Raw genomic sequence first — 20,521 nt, 5'->3', positions numbered from 1 at the left:
GCCTGACATCTAGACAGTGACAGCGGCCTGACATCTAGACCGCGGCCTGACATCTAGACAGTGACATCGGCCTGGCATCTAGACAGCGACATCGGCCTGACATCTAGACAGCGACATCGGCCTGACATCTAGACAGTGACAGAGGCCTGGCATCTAGACAGTGACATCGGCCTGGCATCTAGACAGTGACAGAGGCCTGACATCTAGACAGAGGCCTGACATCTAGACAGCGACATCGGCTTGGCATCTAGACAGCGACATCTGCCTGGCATCTAGACAGTGACATCGGCCTGACATCTAGACTGCGACATCGGCCTGGCATCTAGACAGTGACATCGGCCTGACATCTAGACTGTGACATCGGCCTGGCATCTAGACAGTGACAGAGGCCTGGCATCTAGACAGCGACATCGGCCTGGCATCTAGACAGCGACATCGGCCTGGCATCTAGACTGCGACATCGGCCTGGCATCTAGACAGTGACATCGGCCTGGCATCTAGACAGCGACATCGGCCTGGCATCTAGACAGCGACATCGGCCTGGCATCAAGACAGAGGCCTGGCATCTAGACAGTGACATCGGCCTGGCATCTAGACAGCGACATCGGCCTGGCATCTAGACTGCGACATCGGCCTGGCATCTAGACTGCGACATCGGCCTGGCATCTAGACAGCGACATCGGCCTGGCATCTAGACAGAGGCCTGACATCTAGACAGAGGCCTGACATCTAGACAGTGACATCGGCCTGGCATCTAGACAGCGACAGCGGCCTGGCATCTAGACAGCGACAGAGGCCTGGCATCTAGACAGTGACATCGGCCTGGCATCTAGACAGTGACAGAGGCCTGACATCTAGACAGTGACAGAGGCCTGGCATCTAGACAGTGACATCGGCCTGGCATCTAGACAGCGACATCGGCCTGGCATCTAGACAGAGGCCTGGCATCTAGACAGTGACATCGGCCTGGCATCTAGACAGCGACATCGGCCTGGCATCTAGACAGCGACATCGGCCTGGCATCTAGACAGCGACATCGGCCTGGCATCTAGACAGTGACATCGGCCTGACATCTAGACTGCGACAGCGGCCTGGCATCTAGACAGCGACATCGGCCTGGCATCTAGACAGCGACATCGGCCTGGCATCTAGACAGCGACATTGGCCTGGCATCTAGACTGCGACAGCGGCCTGGCATCTAGACAGAGACATCGGCCTGGCATCTAGACTGCGACAGCGGCCTGGCATCTAGACTGCGACAGCGGCCTGGCATCTAGACCGCGGCCTGACATCTAGACAGTGACATCGGCCTGACATCTAGACTGCGACATCGGCCTCAAATCAAATCAAATCAAATCTAGATGCCAGGCGACAGCGGCCTGGCATCTAGACTGCGACAGCGGCCTGGCATCTAGACAGCGACATCGGCCTGGCATCTAGACAGCGACATCGGCCTGGCATCTAGACCGCGGCCTGACATCTAGACAGTGACATCGGCCTGGCATCTAGACAGAGACAGCGGCCTGGCATCTAGACTGCGACATCGGCCTGACATCTAGACAGTGACAGAGGCCTGGCATCTAGACAGTGACAGAGGCCTGGCATCTAGACAGTGACATCGGCCTGGCATCTAGACAGTGACAGAGGCCTGACATCTAGACAGACATCGGCCTGGCATCTAGACAGCGACATCGGCCTGGCATCTAGACAGCGACATCGGCCTGGCATCTAGACAGTGACATCGGCCTGACATCTAGACTGTGACATCGGCCTGACATCTAGAAAGTGACATCGGCCTGACATCTAGACAGTGACATCGGCCTGACATCTAGACAGTGACAGCGGCCTGGCATCTAGACTGCGGCCTGGCATCTAGACAGTGACATCGGCCTGACATCTAGACCGCGGCCTGGCATCTAGACTGTGACATCGGCCTGGCATCTAGACAGCGACATCGGCCTGACATCAAGACAGCGACATCGGCCTGACATCTAGACAGTGACATCGGCCTGACATCTAGACCGCGGCCTGGCATCTAGACAGCGACATCGGCCTGACATCTAGACAGCGACGGCGGCCTGACATCTAGACAGCGACGGCGGCCTGACATCTAGACAGTGACGGCGGCCTGACATCTAGACAGTGACGGCGGCCTGACATCTAGACAGTGACGGCGGCCTGACATCTAGACAGTGACGGCGGCCTGACATCTAGACAGTGACGGCGGCCTGACATCTAGACAGTGACGGCGGCCTGACATCTAGACAGTGACGGCGGCCTGACATCTAGACAGTGACGGCGGCCTGACATCTAGACAGTGACATCGGCCTGACATCTAGACAGTGACAGAGGCCTGACATCTAGACAGTGACAGAGGCCTGACATCTAGACAGTGACAGAGGCCTGACATCTAGACAGTGACATCGGCCTGACATCTAGACAGTGACATCGGCCTGACATCTAGACAGTGACATCGGCCTGACATCTAGACAGTGACATCGGCCTGACATCTAGACAGTGACATCGGCCTGACATCTAGACAGTGACATCGGCCTGACATCTAGGCAGTGACATCGGCCTGACATCTAGACAGTGACATCGGCCTGACATCTAGACAGTGACATCGGCCTGACATCTAGACAGTGACATCGGCCTGACATCTAGACAGTGACATCGGCCTGACATCTAGACAGTGACATCGGCCTGACATCTAGACAGTGACATCGGCCTGACATCTAGACAGTGACATCGGCCTGGCATCTAGACAGTGACATCGGCCTGACATCTAGACAGTGACAGAGGCCTGACATCTAGACAGTGACAGAGGCCTGACATCTAGACAGTGACAGAGGCCTGACATCAAGACAGTGACAGAGGTCTGACATCAAGACAGCGACAGAGGCCTGACATCTAGACAGCAGTCTGACATTTAGTATGTCTGAGTGGATCAGTTTAAGGTGAGGTTATTTTAACACAAGTATATAGATCAGTGATTCTGTGCAGTCCAACTGCAATGTAGTCAGCAACACTCGCTTGGCCTGTGAAAGCTTCTGTTTGTTGGAGAGGCATATGTTCTACATATCATATTTCTATGTGAACTCACTTGGCCTGGGACAGCTTTTGCTTGCGTCGTAGCTCCTCCACTTTCTTGGCCTTCTCAGCGTTCTGCTCCTCCACCAGCTTCTTGTGGGCCTGCACCCTCTTGTCGCGCTTACGCACAAATGCCACCAGTTGACGCACTAGCTCGCTGCGCTCCTTCCTGGCCTTGTCGCGAACCTGAGAAGAAGAACACTTTATGGTCCATTCAGATCTGTTGTGTTGAAAGAACGGAGCTTGGTTCTATATCAAACGGCTCACATTTAATCGAAGTCTCACTTCCTAACATTTGTGAGCATAACAAAACAGTCAGTTAGTTTCACCAATCTTCAGTGGCTCATACCACACGTATGAACTACATATGCACTGGCTGAATAGGAACACAGGCACTTAGAATACAATAGCCTTGCTCAAGGCCACAACGGCAGGAGCTGAGTGTTCAGTTCCATTCCCATTTTTGCTTCGTCCGGGCCCAGAGATTGAGCCAGCAACCTTCTGGCTGCTGGTCCACCTCTCTAAGACTACTGCCTCACTGTAAGGCCAAAAACAAAAACACAACAGTACCTTCTTGTTCTCCTTCTCCATGGCCCTCTTCTCCCAGCGGTTGGAAGCCTGCCTCGTGTCATAGTCCTCCTTCCAAGCAAACTTCTTCCGGGTGCAGAAGCTCTGCCAGTAGGCGTAGAAGAGGTGAACCTGGGAGGAGGAAGAAGCAGAGAGCTATAGACAATGACTGCAGGGAGCAGAGAGGTAGGTACAGTACAGGCGATGGTTATAGGCTTTAGTGTGGAGCTGCTAAACCATTGGCCAAACTACAGCCCTTGAAGGGTTTCTATTTCATCTGTACGGCCCTCCGTTGAATTTCCATATCTCAATGTGGACCTCGAGCCAAAAGGTTTACCTATAGACACAGACAGTGTTTTATGAACTGGAGTCTATGATTAAAAGTTTGCCCACCCCTGTGCTAAACCTTATGGGATTATATGATGTATCCATTTAATCAACGTATCTATCATCATCATCATCATGATGACACAATGACTTATGTCGTGATATATCCCAATGTGCAAAATGTCCAAATGGTAGAGACGGACCAGACAAATGTTATTTCACAGAAATCAACTCTGTCTATAGAACCATTCTGAGATTAAGCAAGAGCACAGAATGGAATACAGTAACCATGCTGAAACATAGCCCGAACTGACGTTACACAGATATACACTGTTACTGCAAGTTACTGCCCATGACTCTATTCACGCCAGAACACTATCAGCATTGGTCAGAGACTGAACACAAAAGTATATGAAGTTTGTGCACCTTTCTGTGTGTGTGTGTGCATGAGTGTGTGTGTGTGTGTGTGTGTGTGTGTGTGTGTGTGTGTGTGTATATATATATATAATCTGTCTGTCTGTTTAACAAGGGCAAACGTTACCGTGTCATAGTCACTCTGAGAGTCTCCAAACGAAGGAAACTCATCTTCCTCCTCGTCCTCCTCTTTACTGTGATCCATCTCTTCTGTAGTTATGGACTCAAACAGGTTCCTGTATACTGTGTAGAAACCCTGAGAAAAGGAGAGGGGAAACCACTTTTTACCTGCTTGTCCCATTGAAAAAAAACGGAGACCTAAAAGGATTGGATCCTCTGTACAGCCAACAAATCCACATTTTCTCCACAGCAAGCACTACACTGTAACAATCATTATTCTACTGTTATACACGTGTGTTGTTACATTTCTACATCCACACAGTGAGACATGCTAGTACACGCTGTGACCTGGGAGGCTGAGAGTGGATTATAATGTCAGAGTACTACTCTGCAGCCCTCTGCTGGTAGAAAGTAACAGGGATGGGCAACTAGTTGGGTTGGGGTCCACAAAGAACCTGAACTCACTAGGGGATGCAGTTGCTCCCCCCAGACAGAGATGCTCCCTCCCTGAGTGTCATACTCACCTCCTCTTCATCCCCGTAACCAGAGTAACAGGTGACAGTGAAGAACTGAACAAGGTCAACACTTTCATCAGCATACTCCCCGCTGACCCCACCTTTAAGGAGAGCCTCTCTGTGGTTATCATACCTGGAGACAGGAGTCGAGAGGCGGGAAGCACAGTATTAGCATTACTGTAGCTCTTCCTAAATGAGTGTTTCCCCAGTTCCTTGCATTCTCTCCTCCTTAAAATGCATTTTAGGAGAAGGTCCAAGGGCTAGAACCTTGGACCATCTTTGTCAAGGAGACAAGGAGGGACAATGCAAGGAATCAAGGAAAGACAATAGATCTGTGCTGATCACTAATATTTACTCATTTCCATACGAAGTCCTGGCCTTAAAAAGTTAGATCTCATATAGGAAGAAATTCCAGCACACTGGTCATCTTGGATACTCCAAACAATTTACAATTTAATGGATCTCAGTCAAAAGACATTTACTACTTTGGATAATGAGGCTGAAGTTGTTTCTCACCAGGCTCTCTCCTGTGGGTCGCTCAGGACTTCATAGGCTGCCTGGATCAGTTTGAACTGCTCAGCTGCCTCATCTGCATTGTCCAAGTTCTTATCTGGAAATGGAATTAAGATATTCCAACAAATAATACCTTTAGAAGATACAAACATCACATGTTTGGTGAAGAGAGAACGTCTATGACACCAGTGCAAAAGCAGTGCGAACTAACTGGTGGTAGTTAACTAACGTTACTGCTAGCTATCTTGTTCTACTTGTCAGTCTCCCGCACCGATTACAGTTTAGCTAGCAATGAGGTCACTGGCCGTGGCCTCTCTGATCAGTGAGCTAACAGCTAACGTTAGCTGGCTAATGTAGCTAGCAAGTTAAATACACGGCAACAAGGTTTACTGTACCTGGATGCCATCTCAGGGCTAATTTCCGATATACCTTCTTCATATCATCATCAGTCGCGTCCCTTTTGACACCCAACACCTCGTAATGACACTTCATTTTGAGTTGAGCTGGTTCAGCTAGCTGAAATCCACACGATTTGGCCTGTTGCTAATGTTAGCTAGCTAAAAGGCTAAGCTAACAGCCTTCTCTGTCCTCAAAACAGGAAAACTCGGTATAACAGTAACCGAAAGTTATGAATAACAGTGGACAGATCTACAAATAAATGTAATATTTATTCTACTTAAAAATGCATAGTTTGTCCTTGTATCTCAGCTTGAAAAACACCGCACATCGTGGACTTTGCCGGTGACTACGCGCTTAAATATGACGTAATTTATCATGGACAGTCTTTTCGTAAAGAAAAAGGTCCTAAAGAAAATTGTTGTAAGCTTGATTTCTGTTGATTGTGAATATGACAAAAAAAAATAGGTGTGAAACTGACGGCAACAATTCTTAACATTTTAAATCCACCTTGGTGTGCTTATTTGGATACCCATTAGCTTTTGCAGAGGCAGCAGCTTTTCTTCCTGGGACCCACAAAAAACATGACAAGTAACAAAACACTGATAGACAAGAACAGTCACACAAATCATGTGTGTGTTTGTGTGTCCCCTCACAGACAGTCGCAGCCTTAAAATTAAGTACATTTTGCTGTTTGCTTGAGTAACTGGAGATGGGAGTTGCATGTAATCATGGCTCTGTACAATACTGTGTGGTTTTTTAAAAACCTTTTTTTAACTAGGCAAGTTAGTTAAGAACAATTCAATGACAAATTTCAATGACAGCCTAGGAACAGTGGGTTAACTGTCTTGTTCAGGGGCAGCTAGTCAGCTCAGGGATTCAATCTTGCAACCTTTTGCTTCCTAGTCCAATGCTCGAACTAGTCCAACTACCTGCCGCCTCAGACAGACTGAAATGTTGGTGTTGCAGTGAATTCATCTTGGACTTGGGGAATGTGAAGAGACCCCTGGTGGCATGTCTTGTGGGGTATGTCTGGGTGTCTGAGCTGAATGTTTCTGCAGACAATCTGGAATTTTCATTCCAGTAATACTTCTCAAAAACTATTAGAGAAGCAATTAATCTCTCGTCAACTCTCAACTAGGAAAGACAGGCATGTATGTTGTTGATGTTAGTTCGTTATGTGTAATTAAGGCCAAGGCGTGCTGCTCTGTTCTGAGCCAGCTGCAGCTTTGCTAGGTCTTTCTTTGCTGCATTTGACCATATTGCCTAGACAGTAATCAAGATGGGACAAGACCAGAGGCGGAACAACTAGTAGAGTTCATTTTTCTGTCAAAAACACAGAAAATCTTTTAATAACCTCCCCAACTGCACAACAACTTTGTCAATATGACTTGACCATGATAATTGACCGTCCAATGTTGCATCTAGGAGTTTATCTTCCTCACCACTCATACCCTTTATACACACCTCCAGTTGAGGTTTAGGTCCAAAGATAATGCTTTTACACCTGCATTGCTTGCTGTTTGGGGTTTTAGGCTGGGTTTCTGTACAGCACTTTGAGATATCAGCTGATGTACGAAGGGCTATATAAATACATTTGATTTGATTTGATTTTAGTTGTAGATGTTTTAAAGACCAGTTTATTATGAATCACCCATTCTGATACTGACTGAACTCCTTATTTAGAATTTCAGGGAGGTCACTGGCTTTGGGTGCCGACATGTGTGTAATCAACCACATACAGTGCATTCGGAAAGTATTCAGACCCCTTCACCTTTTCCACATTTTGTTATGTTACAGCCTTATTCTAAGGATCAGCATGGCGGCAGGTAGCCTAGCGGTTCGAGCGTTGGGCCAGTAACCGAAAGGTTGCTAGATTGAATCCCCGAGCTGACAAGGTCAAATTCTGTCGTTCTGCCCCTGAACACTGTTCTTAGACCGTCATTGTAAATAAGAATTCGTTCTTAACTGGCATGCCTGTTTAAATAAATTTGAAAATGGATTTTAAAAAAATTCTCATCAATCTACACACAATATCCCATAATGACAAAATATATATTTTTTATATTTGCACATTCATAAACATAAAAAAAATAAAAATATTTACTTTAAAAATCAGATCCTTTGCTATGAGGCTTGAAATTGAGCTCATAATGCATCCCGTTTCCATTGATCATCCTTGAGAAGTTTCTACAACTTGATTGGAGTCCACCTGTGGTAAATCCAATTGATTGGACATGATTTGGAAAGGCACACACCTGTCTATACATGGTCTCACAGTTGACAGGCGACGTCAGAGCAAAAACCAAGCCATGAGGTCAAAGAAATTGTCCGTAGAGCGCCGAGACATGATTGTGTCGAGGCACATATATGGGGAAGGGTACCAAAAAATGTGTGCATCATTTGAAGGTCCCCAAGAACACAGTGGCCTCCATCATTCTGAAATGGAAGAAGTTTGGTACCACCAAGACTCTTCCTAGAGCTGGCTGCCCGGCCAAACTGAGCAATCGGGGGAGAAAGGCATTGGTCACGGAGGTGACATTGGTCACAATGGTCACTCTGACAGAGCTCCAGAGTTCCTCTGTGGAGATTGGATAACCTTTCAGAAGGACAACTCTGCAGCACTCCACAAATCAGGCCTTTATGGTAGTGGCTAGACGAGAGCCACTCCTCAGTAAAAAGCACATGACAGCCCGCTTGGAGTTTGCCAAAAGGCACCTAAAGGACTGACCATGAGAAACAAGATTATCTGGTCTGATATAATCAACATTGAACTCTTTGGTCTGAATGCCAAGCGTCATGTTTGGAGGAAACCTGGATTCTAATTGACTCTCATACCATGAGAAACAATATTCTCTGGTCTGACATAATCAACATTGAACTCTTTGGCCTAAATGCCAAACGTCACATCTGGAGGAAACCTGGCACCATCACTACGGTGTATCATGCTGGTGGAAATGTTTTTAAGCTGCAGAGCCTGGGAGACTTGTCAGGATCGAGGGAAAGATTAATTTAGAAAGTACAGAGATCCTTGATGAAAACTTGCTCCAGAGCACTCAGGTACTCAGACTGGGGTGAAAGGTTCACCTTCCAACAGGACAACGGCGCTAAACACACAGCCAAGATAATGCAGGAGTGGCATCAGGACAAGTCTCAATGTCCTTGAGTGGCACAACCAGAGGCCAGACTTGAACCCGATCAAACATTCTCTGGAGACCTGAAAATAGCTGTGCAGCGATTCTCCCCATCCAACCTGACAAGAGTTCAAATCAAATCAAATTGTATTTGTCACATACACATGGTTAGCAGATGTTAATGCGAGTGTAGCGAAATGCTTGTGCTTCTAGTTCTGACAATACAGTAATAACCAACGAGTAATCTAACCTAACAATTCCAAAACTACTACCTTATACACACAAGTATAAAGGGATAAAGAATATGTACATAAAGATATATGAATGAGTGATGGTACAGAATGGCATAGACAAGATGCAGTAGATGGTATCGAGTACAGTATATACATATGAGATGAGTAATGTAGGGTATGTAAACAAAGTGGCATAGTTTAAAGTGGCTAGTGATACATGTATTACATAAAGATGCAGTAGATGATATAGAGTACAGTATATACATACACATATGAGATGAGTAATGTAGGGTATGTAAACATATTAAGTAGCACTGTTTAAATTGTCTAGTGATATATTTGACATCAATTTCCATCAATTCCCATTATTAAAGTGGCTGGAGTTGAATCAGTGTGTTGGCAGCAGCCACTCAATGTTAGTGGTGGCTGTTTAACAGTCTGATGGCCTTGAGATAGCTGTTTTTCAGTCTCTCGATCCCTGCTTTGATGCACCTATACTGACCTCGCCTTCTGGATGATAGCGGGGTGAACAGGCAGTGGCTCGGTTGATTGTTGTCCTTAATGATCTTTATGGCCTTCCTGTGACATCGGGTGGTGTAGGTGTCCTGGAGGGCAGGTAGTTTGCCCCGGTGATGTGTTGTGCAGACCTCACTACCCTCTGGAGAGCCTTACGGTTGTGGGCGGAGCAGTTGCCGTACCAGGCGGTGATACAGCCCGACAGGATGCTCTCGATTGTGCATCTGTAGAAGTTTGTGAGTGCTTTTGGTGACAAGCCAAATTTCTTCAGCCTCCTCATGTTGAAGAGGCGCTGCTGCGCCTTCTTCACAACGCTGTCTGTGTGGGTGGACCAATTCAGTTTGTCCACCGAGGAACTCAAAACAATGAGTTTGAGAAGATCTGCAGAGAGAATGGGAGAAAATCCCCAAATACAGGTGTGCTAAGCCTGAAGACTTGTTGTAATCGTTGCCAAAGGTGCTTCAAAGTACTGAGTAAAGGGTCTGAATACTTATGTAAATGTGATATTTCAGTTCTTACTTTGTCATTATGGGGTATTGTGTGTAGATTGATGAGGGGAGAAAAAAAACAATTTAATCCATTTTAGAATAAGTAACAATGTGGGTAAAGTCAAGGGGTCTGAATACTTTGAATGCACTTTACATTCATTCTAGCTTTGTGTAAGTAATTTGTAAAAATGTCACGTCGAGAAAACTAACCTCCATGAGGGACACCACACTGTATGTATCTGATGTTAGAGAAGCTTTCACTGAAAAACACTAGGTTATATTGGCTAACAGCTCTCCATGTGATTGCAGGTGATGTAAAGCCATAGCAAGTGAGTTTCTTCAATAAAGAAATGTATGCTCAAAGGCTGCACTAAAATCTAACAATACAACTGACTATCTTATCATGCATTTCTTTTAACCAATCACCTGAAGTCTCTTTGCATTTCTTTTAACCAATCACCTGAAGTCGGAGTCAGTGCAGTACAAGTTCAGTGCCCTTCTCTACTATAAAGGAATGCTGAAAGTCAGTTAACTTCTCTGAAAAACAGCCATGTAGTTGGTCTATTTTTTTCCAGTTTACTAAGAACAGGCAGCAAATTTGAATGGGTGGCTGTTTGAGCCAGCAAAGGGTGCTTAACTATTTTTAGGCAGTGGAATGACTAGCTTCCTTCTATACCTGTGGACACACTCATTTAGGCTTTGGTGAACGAAAGCGCACAGAGGTGGCAACATTTCTGTTAAGTGTTTTTGACATGGATATTATAACTATATTAGATTTGCAATCGATATTGACAAGGTTGGTGAAGTTACTAACGCAGGTATCAAGTCAAAGACGGTCCAGTCATCTGTAAATCACACTGACATCTTCAGGAATGAACAGGAGAAATAAAACACTAAAATGGAGATTTTATTTCATAACTGTAAGAAAAGCTGGACAACAGAAGTTAAAGTTGCTTTAGTACTTTTTTTTTTGCAGCTAAAAAAAACAAAACAAAAAAACATTCAACACAAACGACGTATTCTGAAATGGCCCTTCACAGGCTGCAGACTTGATGGTCGACTCAATCCTCAGTTTACGGCCAAACAAATGTCCTCATTTGTCTTTTCCCGATTCCTTCTAAACACATTGGAGAAGATTCTAGGTCACTCCCTTCAAAACTTCTCGTTTGAGTTTTGAAAATTAAAAGAGACATGGAATTGAGGAAAGACAAATTGACAAAGAACCAATGTAATCACTTTCCAGATGACGTCTAGAAGACCCAACAAACCAACCAGTCTCTAGCCTAACGCTTCTGCTTCCTCTGTCGTTTGAAAGCCTTGTGTTTGTTCTTCTTCACTACTTTAGCTGCAGGAGCCTCCAGCTCAATGTGGACTGGCCTCTCCTCAGCCGGCGTGGCAAACACGTCATCTGTCACATCCCTGGTCACCGCCTCCTTGTTCTCCGTCCTCTTCAGCTTCTGGAGCTCCTTGACCATCTGTTTCTCCCTCAGCCTGGAGGCGGTGGCCATGCGGATCACACGCCGGTGCTAAGGGGAGATAGAGACAACAATGAATTACTCTGGGACAGTGATTAGTTATTGTCTTCCTAGTCTCAATATAAGTGATCAGATGCCCGGTGCTGTGGGGAGGGGAGACAGAACAACAATGAACCAATCTGATCTAGAAAAATGTAACCATAATAATTCAAGACTGCCCCATCACCACACGGTCTAACTAAGTGATCACAGTCACCAGTACTGTCGGGGAGGGGAAACAGCTTTAGTTCATTGTTATTCTATACCTACGGAAGATAAAGGTTTGATCTACCAGTGATGTAGGGTGGGGAGTCCACTAGGAATCAAATGAAATATTACCGTGTTCGGAGACTCGAAGTGTGGGTTCTCAAAGAGTGTGGGGCCGCCGAAGCTCCCCTGGAATATTTTGATGAGGTTCAGGACGAAGCGAGGTCCAATTTCTACCATCGATGCATCTTCCTCAATGATCTGTGGGACACAGAAATAAGTCAAAACACATGTTGCATTAATCATTTTGGCCATTCAAGAACATTACTTCTAAATCAGGGAGTGTTACAACACGCTGTTCGAAATGATCAGAGAATATATTATATTCCACATACAGTGCCGTGCGAAAGTATTCGGCCCCCTTGAACTTTGCGACCTTTTGCCACATTTCAGGCTTCAAACATAAAGATATAAAACTGTATTTTTTTGTGAAGAATCAACAACAAGTGGGACACAATCATGAAGTGGAACGACATTTATTGGATATTTCAAACTTTTTTAACAAAGTTCAAGGGGGCCGAATACTTTCGCACGGCACTGTACATTGAGCACATACTGTATAATGGAAAGGTGAGCCAGTTAGTTAAACTCACCTGATAGTTTCTGAACCATATCCTGTTGTCTGTTATGGTGAACGTGAAGACATGGTCCACAAAGGGCTGGCTCCTGGGGTGGTACTGGGGAGTTGAAAATGTCTACAAAAAAAAAACACAAAAACTCACTTCTGAACTGATCACAACGGCACAAGAAAAGCGAAACAACTAATAATGGTTCTCGCATTGTAATTTTTTGGGACCAAATATTTCTGCTGCAGCGATAATGAAACTAACCTGGATAAAGAGCTCCTTCAGCAGCGCATAATGAGGCTCCGTGTCAAATTGCTGTTGGATTGAAAATAAATAGAAACATGAATTCATTAAACAGTATCCCCATACATCTTGATGGTGAGGCCCATATGAAGTTAGTTTCTAGAGTATTCCGTTACACTATGGGGTCCCAGACCCCGATTAGGATATTCTCAATGTATTTTGCATTTGAATCCAGGACTAGGCATAAATCTGTGTCCGGGAATCGTGTTGCCGTTGACCGAAACCGCAATACTCACAGGATCAAACGACAGCAGTGGTCTGGATCCCTTCAGACAGTTCCCTGTCATTTTGAGTTCGGCGAGTGTGTGGACTACAGGAAGAGTAAGAGAGTGAAATATGATGAAGCTGTAGCCCGTGGTCATTATTCCATTCCATCATAGTCATTCTTATCCAGAGCAATTAGGGTTTAAGTGCCTTGTTCAAGGACAGAGAGTTTTCATCTGGTCAACTCAGTGATTTCGGCTACCTGCCTCCTCTACACTCTGAACCGCTAGGCTACCTGCCTCCTCTACACTCTGAACCGCTAGGCTACCTGCCTCCTCTACACTCTGAACCGCTAGGCTACCTGCCTCCTCTACACTCTGAACCGCTGAAGGCTACCTGCCTCCTCTACACTCTGAACCGCTAGGCTACCTGCCTCCTCTACACTCTGAACCGCTAGGCTACCTGCCTCCTCTACACTCTGAACCGCTAGGCTACCTGCCTCCTCTACACTCTGAACCGCTAGGCTACCTGCCTCCTCTACACTCTGAACCGCTAGGCTACCTGCCTCCTCTACACTCTGAACCGCTAGGCTACCTGCCTCCTCTACACTCTGAACCGCTAGGCTACCTGCCTCCTCTACACTCTGAACCGCTAGGCTACCTGCCTCCTCTACACTCTGAACCGCTAGGCTACCTGCCTCCTCTACACTCTGAACCGCTAGGCTACCTGCCTCCTCTACACTCTGAACCGCTAGGCTACCTGCCTCCTCTGAACACTCTGCCTCCTCTACACTCTGAACCGCTAGGCTACCTGCCTCCTCTACACTCTGAACCACTAGGCTACCTGCCTCCTCTACACTCTGAACCACTAGGCTACCTGCCTCCTCTACACTCTGAACCACTAGGCTACCTGCCGCTATTTGATACCGACAGCTGTTTAACCACGGTTACTTGATTGAGCTTTATTTAACTGCCTAAGAACAAATTCTTATTTTCACGGCCTGAACAGTGGGTTAACTGCCTGTTCAGGCAGAACGACAGATTTGTACCTTGTCAGCCCGGGATTTGAACTTGCAACCGTTCGGTTACTAGTCCAACGCTCTAACCACTAGGCTACCCTGCCGCCCCAAATTCATGTCATTTCACACACAAACTCAGGCAATGACACTCACCATTCTGAACCAAGAACTTCGCAGATGGCCCGTGGGGAACATTTGCAACCCTATACAAAAAGAAAGTGACTGAAATCATTACATTTTAAAAGGTGACATTTTCATAGACATGTCAAGTGACAGGAAGCCATGTCAGGGGACAGGAATAGAATGCTTTTGTGTGTTTGGCGGAGAGGATTTGATGTTAACTTTGACACTCACCACATATAGAGATCCTGCTTTTTCTTTGCTTCAAAGAATAAGCATTTGTTGCAGTTCTTGATTTCACACACCTCGTTTATGACGAAGAGTTTGTCCTTTCTGTCCATTTTTGTGTCTGTAAGAGTAAGGTCAAGTTTCCAGTATTTGGGCAGAGGAGGAGATTAATATATTAAGTATTCTGTAGCCCAGTTAGCTACCATTCATTTCCCCATTAAACAGCTCTGCAAGCATCATGCCAAAATATGTTCTTTACTCACCAAATACAGAGTTTGGCAGAGCAAATGTCGTCGTGCAAATTCCTAAACAGGTCTTAATAATAATAATAAAAAGTACAAGCAAACCGAAAACATTTGTCTGGATAGAATTTGACCAAATCCACCTCGTCGGCACCTCCAATAAAATCCCACACAGGTTGGCTTAGCCTTTGATCATGACTCAGTTCCATTACACACAAGTCATTGAACAAAAGCGTCTTCTGTACGGGGGGGGGGGGGGGGGGGGGGTTGGTCAAGAGCCCTGACGCTCAGTCTGAACATTAACACACATTACATTAAAACACACCTTTCCAGGGTTAGTGTTACCACACATCCATATGGCCATGTTACAGAACATGTATACGGAAGGGACCACCTGTGCTAATTTAGCTATCTAGCATTTGTGAAATGATTTGTTATTTTAAAGTAAAGGGCTTTGTGTTTCAACAACCGTAAAGCAATTTTGAACGGATTCACGTTTAGATGGAGTATTTGGCTGCCAGAGCCAGTCTACCTCTGAAGATATTATATAAAGAAGGTTCTTGGACCATAAGGTGTGAAGGTAGGCTCCTTAAAGAGTACATCTCAGGCAAAGGTCAGCTGATCCAGCAGTAGTGTCCCAAAAGATCATTGATTTTATCATCTATAACAGTGGATGAACGTCATACCAAACCCATTGTTTCAGACGTACTGCACACAGGTATGCTGACTGCAGGAATGCCCCCTCCCCAGGTGTTGCCAGATAATTTAATGTTCATTTCTGTACCATAAGCAGCCTCCAATGTTGTTTTAGAGTATGTAATAAAGGCCTTTTGCTGGGGGGGAGAACTCATTCTGATTGGCTGAGCATGGCTCCCCAGTGTGTGGTTATTGCGCCTAAGTAGATGGGCCTATGCCCTCCCAGGCCCACCAATGGTTCCATCCCTTCCCAGTCACGTGAAATCCATTGATTAAGGCCTAATGAATGGATTTCAATTGACTGATTTCTTATATTAAATGTAACTCTGTAAAACCATTGGAATTGTTGCATTTATATTTGTGTTCTGTATACAGACCATGTGTTACCGGAGTCCATTTTGTTTGTTGCTCAGCGAAACTCCATATTTGATAAGTAATGAACGTATTTTGATTTTATAATGCTTGCGATGTCTAATGGGAAAAATGTATTGTAGCAAACTAGGCTAGAGAAGAGACTCGTGATATTCATCGTCTCCTCTGCCCACATACTGGTTCAGGAACAAACCTGCTTTCGTGTGTGGCATCATTGTCCTGAGGTCCTGCATCAAATGTCGTGTTCTGAAGTTGATGCCCCTTGAAGAGAATACAAGAACTCGCTCTTTGTTTCTCCACTTACCCTGGAAATCAAAATCCAATTCATCAACACATTGTTTCATAGATGATCGCTACAATCATGTAACATTAGTCCATGTTGTTATGTCGCTGTTTTTATACAAGACAAATATGTAACGATTAGCTAACTTTCCAAGTCGACGAAGTGGCTAGCAATTTCATGTTTGACACACACTTACCATTGACACGGGTGCTGGGACGGCGATTTCTTTGTTCTGCTCCATATCTGTAGTTTGGGGTTTATTTCCATTTTCTACTAATTTCACTTTCTTTGCTTTTCCACCTGGACCCTTTCCTCCACGTTTTCTCTTGAGCGCCGACATTTTGATTTCTGACACTCAGGCTCAGAACGGTAAGAACAGAGCGAGGGCAACACACGTGAGAGCAGGACAAACATATAAAACAGACGCCACCTGGCGCCGCGGAGTTTTATTGCGAGAACAGACAAGATGCTGCTAGTCGAAAGTGGTAGCGCCAGTTTTACATTGGAAGCTTAAGTGGCAGCGGCAGGTTTACAGTGGTAGCACCAGTTTTACATTTGTCAATACTAATGTTCGAATATTTATCAAAAGCGAAGGAATATTTTGATTATATAAATATTGTTTCAAGTTCCTTGTAAACTTCCAAACAATGGGAGGAGAGCAGCATTAATTCACAGAAAGCAAACCAAAAAACTAATTGAGAAATCATTTAAAAATGTACCAGAGCCAACACTATTTACAAATAACACAGTCAAAGAATACAATCCAAATAACACAGTCAAGGAATATAATCCAAATAACGGGGCCAAGTGAAAAAAAAGAGGCAAGTTTTGCTTTAGAATAACATCTAAAACATTTGAGCCTCGTATTATTGTACAACAATATTCCTATTGTCCCTACTCCTCTTCCACTTCCTCATCCGGACAGCAGTAGTATTCAACGAAGCAGATCTGTCCATCATCATTCCTGACCAAGTACTGCAAAGACAGGAACCCTCTGCTGTCTGTCCTCACCGAGACCTTGCAGGATAGAGCCAGGGCCTTGGTGGACGGCTTCAGGAGAGACATCTTGTACCTGACAAAAAGCACATCAGCAAAGTGACAATCCAGTTAGCATGTTCTTCGAAACCATAATTATCCCAGTGAAAGCCATACCCTCAGAGTGGCCAACCAGCAAAAACATAATTTAGTAAATTAATTCCATGTTCATGTGCACATTTTTTGGATTTCTAGGAAATGCAGGAATCTGTAGTGCCACACTTCCCAAATATCCAAATACATGATGATAATACAGTATATAGAAGATTAATGTACCTGTTAGTCTGAGTCTTTGTGCACTGAAACAGCTCCATCATGTCAGAATCTTTTGGGTAATCATAATGGGCATTCCCAGAATTCCCAAAGGTAGACAACCTAAACATGAAAACAGATAAAGAGAAGAAAGGTTAACAATGGCAAGATTATACTCCTCGACCATCATCCTGTAGCTGCAATGATCTCAGTACAACCAGCGAACTTGTCAAGAGTATCCAGCCTTTTGGTGGAATGGCCAAAAGGTTTTGGACGGACTGCTGCAGACAGAGACTTCAATTTGTAAGTCGCTCTGGAAAAGAGCGTCTGCTAAATGACTTAAATGTAATGTAAATGTTAAGAGTCCTTAATTCGCTACAATACAATGCCATTGTGAGATTTCCTCATTTAAAAAACACAACACAGTATTAGTATTGCACCTAAAGTATGGCTGACTGGGAGACATGGTGATCTGCAGGACCTCACTGGTCATGTCCAGCTCAGAGAAGGCCTCCTTCAGACTCTCCGACTGCAGGATGACTTTATTAGTCACATTGGTGCTGCAGAACTCAAAGTCTATGGGCTCCTCTGGCTCCTGGGTGTTGATCTTACACACCGTCACCACACCACCCTCCTCTAGGAACAGGGTCAGGGGGTAGCCATATCCGTTGTAGCACATCCGCAAGGCAGTGGCCACTCCTTCAACAAAAAGTAGACACAAGACATGTTAGTTACTCCCAGTAGCTTTAATCATGTTTTTAGGTTCACATTTTAAAATGAAAGGTGTGGCTGTGACTCTCTCCTAGAATAAAAAGCTGATGATTTTATTAAGGTTAAAATAAATGGCGTTTTGACCTGCAAAGTCTTCATCAGATTGTTTTGTAAATCACCCAGGAGAGATCTGAAAGGATATCAATAAGACAGTCTTCTTCATTACCTGGTACTGTGCTTCCCCCGAAGATGGTGAGACAGTCCAGAAGAACGGTCAGATTGACCTGAAACCCCACTGAGTCCTCTCTGATGGTAAACTCCTGGAAGATCTCAGCCTGGAAAAGAATGACAACATTAACAAGACATGACAACACAGCCCATCTAATGGTTAATGACTCAGAATTAGTGTATGTTGATATTCCTGCACTAACCTGAATGAAGGCATTGGCTTGCAGACATTTAGAGTCCTCCACAGTGACTTTCAACCCGTTTGGTGTGGCATTGAAAATTGCATGATCTTTGAAGGTGATAGCTTTCAAGATGTTGGACAGATTCCGGACATTGTCCAGACTAGCTACAAGGACGTAGTTGTCACCTTCAGTCTGAGACTGAGTAGACAAGGGCATTTTCGATCTGAAATAAACCAAATCAACAACAATCAAAGGATGAAACCAAACTACAGTAGCTAGCTAGATTATTGAGATCAAGAATAGCTCAAGTTAACATAGCCAGTCTAGCTGTCAGCCCACTTCAGCCGGCTAACGTTAAGATACATCTGATCTGCCAGCGTTAACTTTATATAACCAGTAACGCTGTGTCACACTCACACAATTGTCACTCGTTTTAGAAGATTAATCTTGATGTATCAAAGTCTGTTGACGTTTTTGAAGAATCGCGCCATCTGAGATTTCTTAACAATACTTTACTTCCGGGTGTTCTTCTTCGGTGGTGAATGCCCTGTCTCAAAGCCAATTGCAATATAATTTAACGATTTCGCCCCTTCTGTTTGGAGGTGTTTAAACAACTTAGTTTTCCAGACAGTACCTTGTACATTATTGAGGTGTCTACACACAAAAAAAAACACATCGCAGCCAGCCACGACCGGGAGACCCAGCGGGTTTGGCCGGCTGGGATGTCCATGTCCCATCGCGCTCTAGCGACTCCTTGTGGCGGGCAGGGAAGCTGACCTTAGATGGCTAACTGTACAGCGTTTCCTCTAAAACATTGGTGTGTCTGGCTTCCGGGTTATTATTTTATTTAACCTTTATTTAACTAGGCAAGTCAGTTAAGAACAAATTATTATTTACGACCTCCTAGCAATGACGGTTAAGCAATCAGTGTGTCAAGCGATGGGACAAGACTTGTTACTACCAATTTAGATCAATTCAAATTGGCGAGAAAAAGGGGTAAAAGTACAAAAATAATGATAATAATACTTTAAAATACTATTTAAGTAGTTTTCTTGGGTTACGTTACTATTGATATTTTTGACAAATTTTACTTTTACTCCACTACAGTCCTGAAGAAAATAATGTACTTTTTACTCCATACATTTTCGATGACACCCAAAATTACTCGTTACATTTCGAAAGTTTAGCAGGCCAGGAAAATTGTCAAATTTACGCACTTTTCAAGAGAGAACATTCCTGGTCATGCCTACTGCCCCTAATCTGACAGACTCACTAAACACAAATGCTTCGTTGGTAAAATATTGTGTAAATGTTGGTGTGCCTCTGGCTACCCGTAATTCAGAAATTAACTAATACAATCGTTCGGTCTGGTTCTTAATATAAGGAATGTGAAATTATTTATACTTTTGATACTTAAGTATATTTACAACCAAATACTTTTACTCAAGTAGTATTTTAGTGGATGACTTTCACTTGAGTAGTTTTCTATTAAGGTATCTTTACAGTTGACTCTAGTATGACAATTGGGTACTTTTTCCACCACGGAGTATAATTTTGCATTACACAAAATACGACACTGACATAATCAGAGTCAGAGTTGTAGGGTTGGCTAGATATTCCCGTAATCTGCCACTAGATGGCCAAGTGTTACTGCTGATCGATATTTTGAGTGTAGCAGGTGTTCACGACAAGGGTGAAAGTCCGTTTCTGCTCTGTTGCCAATTCCTAATGGCATGACGATACTGAGTTGGCTAGAGAGCAGAAACAGACCGGCAACTGGCTATCAATAATCTCACCTAAAGGGTAGCTAGCCTTCTAATTATTATTACACTAGGTGACTATGCATCTGTTACATTGTCTTTGCCATATCACTGCAGATGTCAGGCTGTAAACCGGAGTGTGGAGACAGACCTCCAACTCAGACAAGTACATGGGGGCCTAGCCTACCAGTAGGTGTTACTTAATAATTCAACCAGAGAATCTGTTC

General features: G+C 44.5%; 3 protein-coding genes across 3 annotated transcripts in view; all 3 read right to left on the bottom strand.

Annotated features, from left to right (window-relative positions):
- dnajc21 (DnaJ heat shock protein family (Hsp40) member C21) overlaps positions 1–6,316 on the bottom strand; it is a 41,795-nt gene extending 35,479 nt beyond the window's left edge. Inside the window, exons 1-6 of the mRNA XM_029628601.2 lie at positions 5,942–6,316; positions 5,550–5,643; positions 5,043–5,166; positions 4,526–4,654; positions 3,661–3,789; positions 3,104–3,276 (exon numbers count right to left, since the gene is read on the bottom strand). Coding sequence (XP_029484461.2) covers positions 3,104–3,276; positions 3,661–3,789; positions 4,526–4,654; positions 5,043–5,166; positions 5,550–5,643; positions 5,942–6,038 — 746 coding nt within the window. The 5' untranslated portion in view covers positions 6,039–6,316. The remainder of the gene's footprint in view (positions 1–3,103; positions 3,277–3,660; positions 3,790–4,525; positions 4,655–5,042; positions 5,167–5,549; positions 5,644–5,941) is intronic.
- Positions 6,317–11,202: 4,886 nt separating this feature from the next.
- Positions 11,203–16,492, bottom strand: bxdc2 (brix domain containing 2). Its single transcript, XM_029628599.2, has 9 exons — positions 16,323–16,492; positions 16,037–16,148; positions 14,540–14,654; positions 14,339–14,388; positions 13,200–13,273; positions 12,925–12,975; positions 12,688–12,789; positions 12,167–12,295; positions 11,203–11,839 (listed from the first exon to the last, which is right to left on the bottom strand). Exons 1-9 carry the CDS (start codon positions 16,464–16,466, stop codon positions 11,597–11,599), a joined length of 1,020 nt encoding a protein of 339 aa, XP_029484459.1. The 5' UTR covers positions 16,467–16,492; the 3' UTR covers positions 11,203–11,596.
- Positions 16,493–16,541: 49 nt separating this feature from the next.
- Positions 16,542–19,254, bottom strand: rad1 (RAD1 homolog (S. pombe)). The gene is made up of 6 exons (XM_029628600.2): positions 18,952–19,254; positions 18,556–18,757; positions 18,351–18,459; positions 17,854–18,112; positions 17,438–17,536; positions 16,542–17,198 (listed from the first exon to the last, which is right to left on the bottom strand). Exons 2-6 carry the CDS (start codon positions 18,748–18,750, stop codon positions 17,021–17,023), a joined length of 840 nt encoding a protein of 279 aa, XP_029484460.1. The 5' UTR covers positions 18,751–18,757; positions 18,952–19,254; the 3' UTR covers positions 16,542–17,020.
- Positions 19,255–20,521: the final 1,267 nt, after the last annotated feature.

Source organism: Oncorhynchus nerka, linkage group LG22 (assembly GCF_034236695.1).
Source record: "Oncorhynchus nerka isolate Pitt River linkage group LG22, Oner_Uvic_2.0, whole genome shotgun sequence".
Taxonomy (NCBI): Eukaryota; Metazoa; Chordata; class Actinopteri; order Salmoniformes; family Salmonidae; genus Oncorhynchus; species Oncorhynchus nerka.
The sequence above is the reverse complement of the archived record's forward strand: the minus strand, read 5'-3'. Positions and strand labels throughout refer to the sequence as shown.

Coding starts and splice junctions, on each gene's coding strand:
- rad1 (XM_029628600.2), bottom strand. CDS start 18,750: ATGCCCTTGTCTACTCAGTCTCAGACTGAAGGTGACAACTACGTCCTT. Junction 18,460..18,555: donor AAGCCAATGCCTTCATTCAG/GTTAGTGCAGGA, acceptor ATTCTTTTCCAG/GCTGAGATCTTCCAGGAGTT. Junction 17,199..17,437: donor ACAAAGACTCAGACTAACAG/GTACATTAATCT, acceptor GCTTTTTGTCAG/GTACAAGATGTCTCTCCTGA.
- bxdc2 (XM_029628599.2), bottom strand. CDS start 16,466: ATGTCGGCGCTCAAGAGAAAACGTGGAGGAAAGGGTCCAGGTGGAAAA. Junction 16,149..16,322: donor TCCCAGCACCCGTGTCAATG/GTAAGTGTGTGT, acceptor TTTGATTTCCAG/GGTAAGTGGAGAAACAAAGA. Junction 14,389..14,539: donor AAGCAGGATCTCTATATGTG/GTGAGTGTCAAA, acceptor CTTTTTGTATAG/GGTTGCAAATGTTCCCCACG.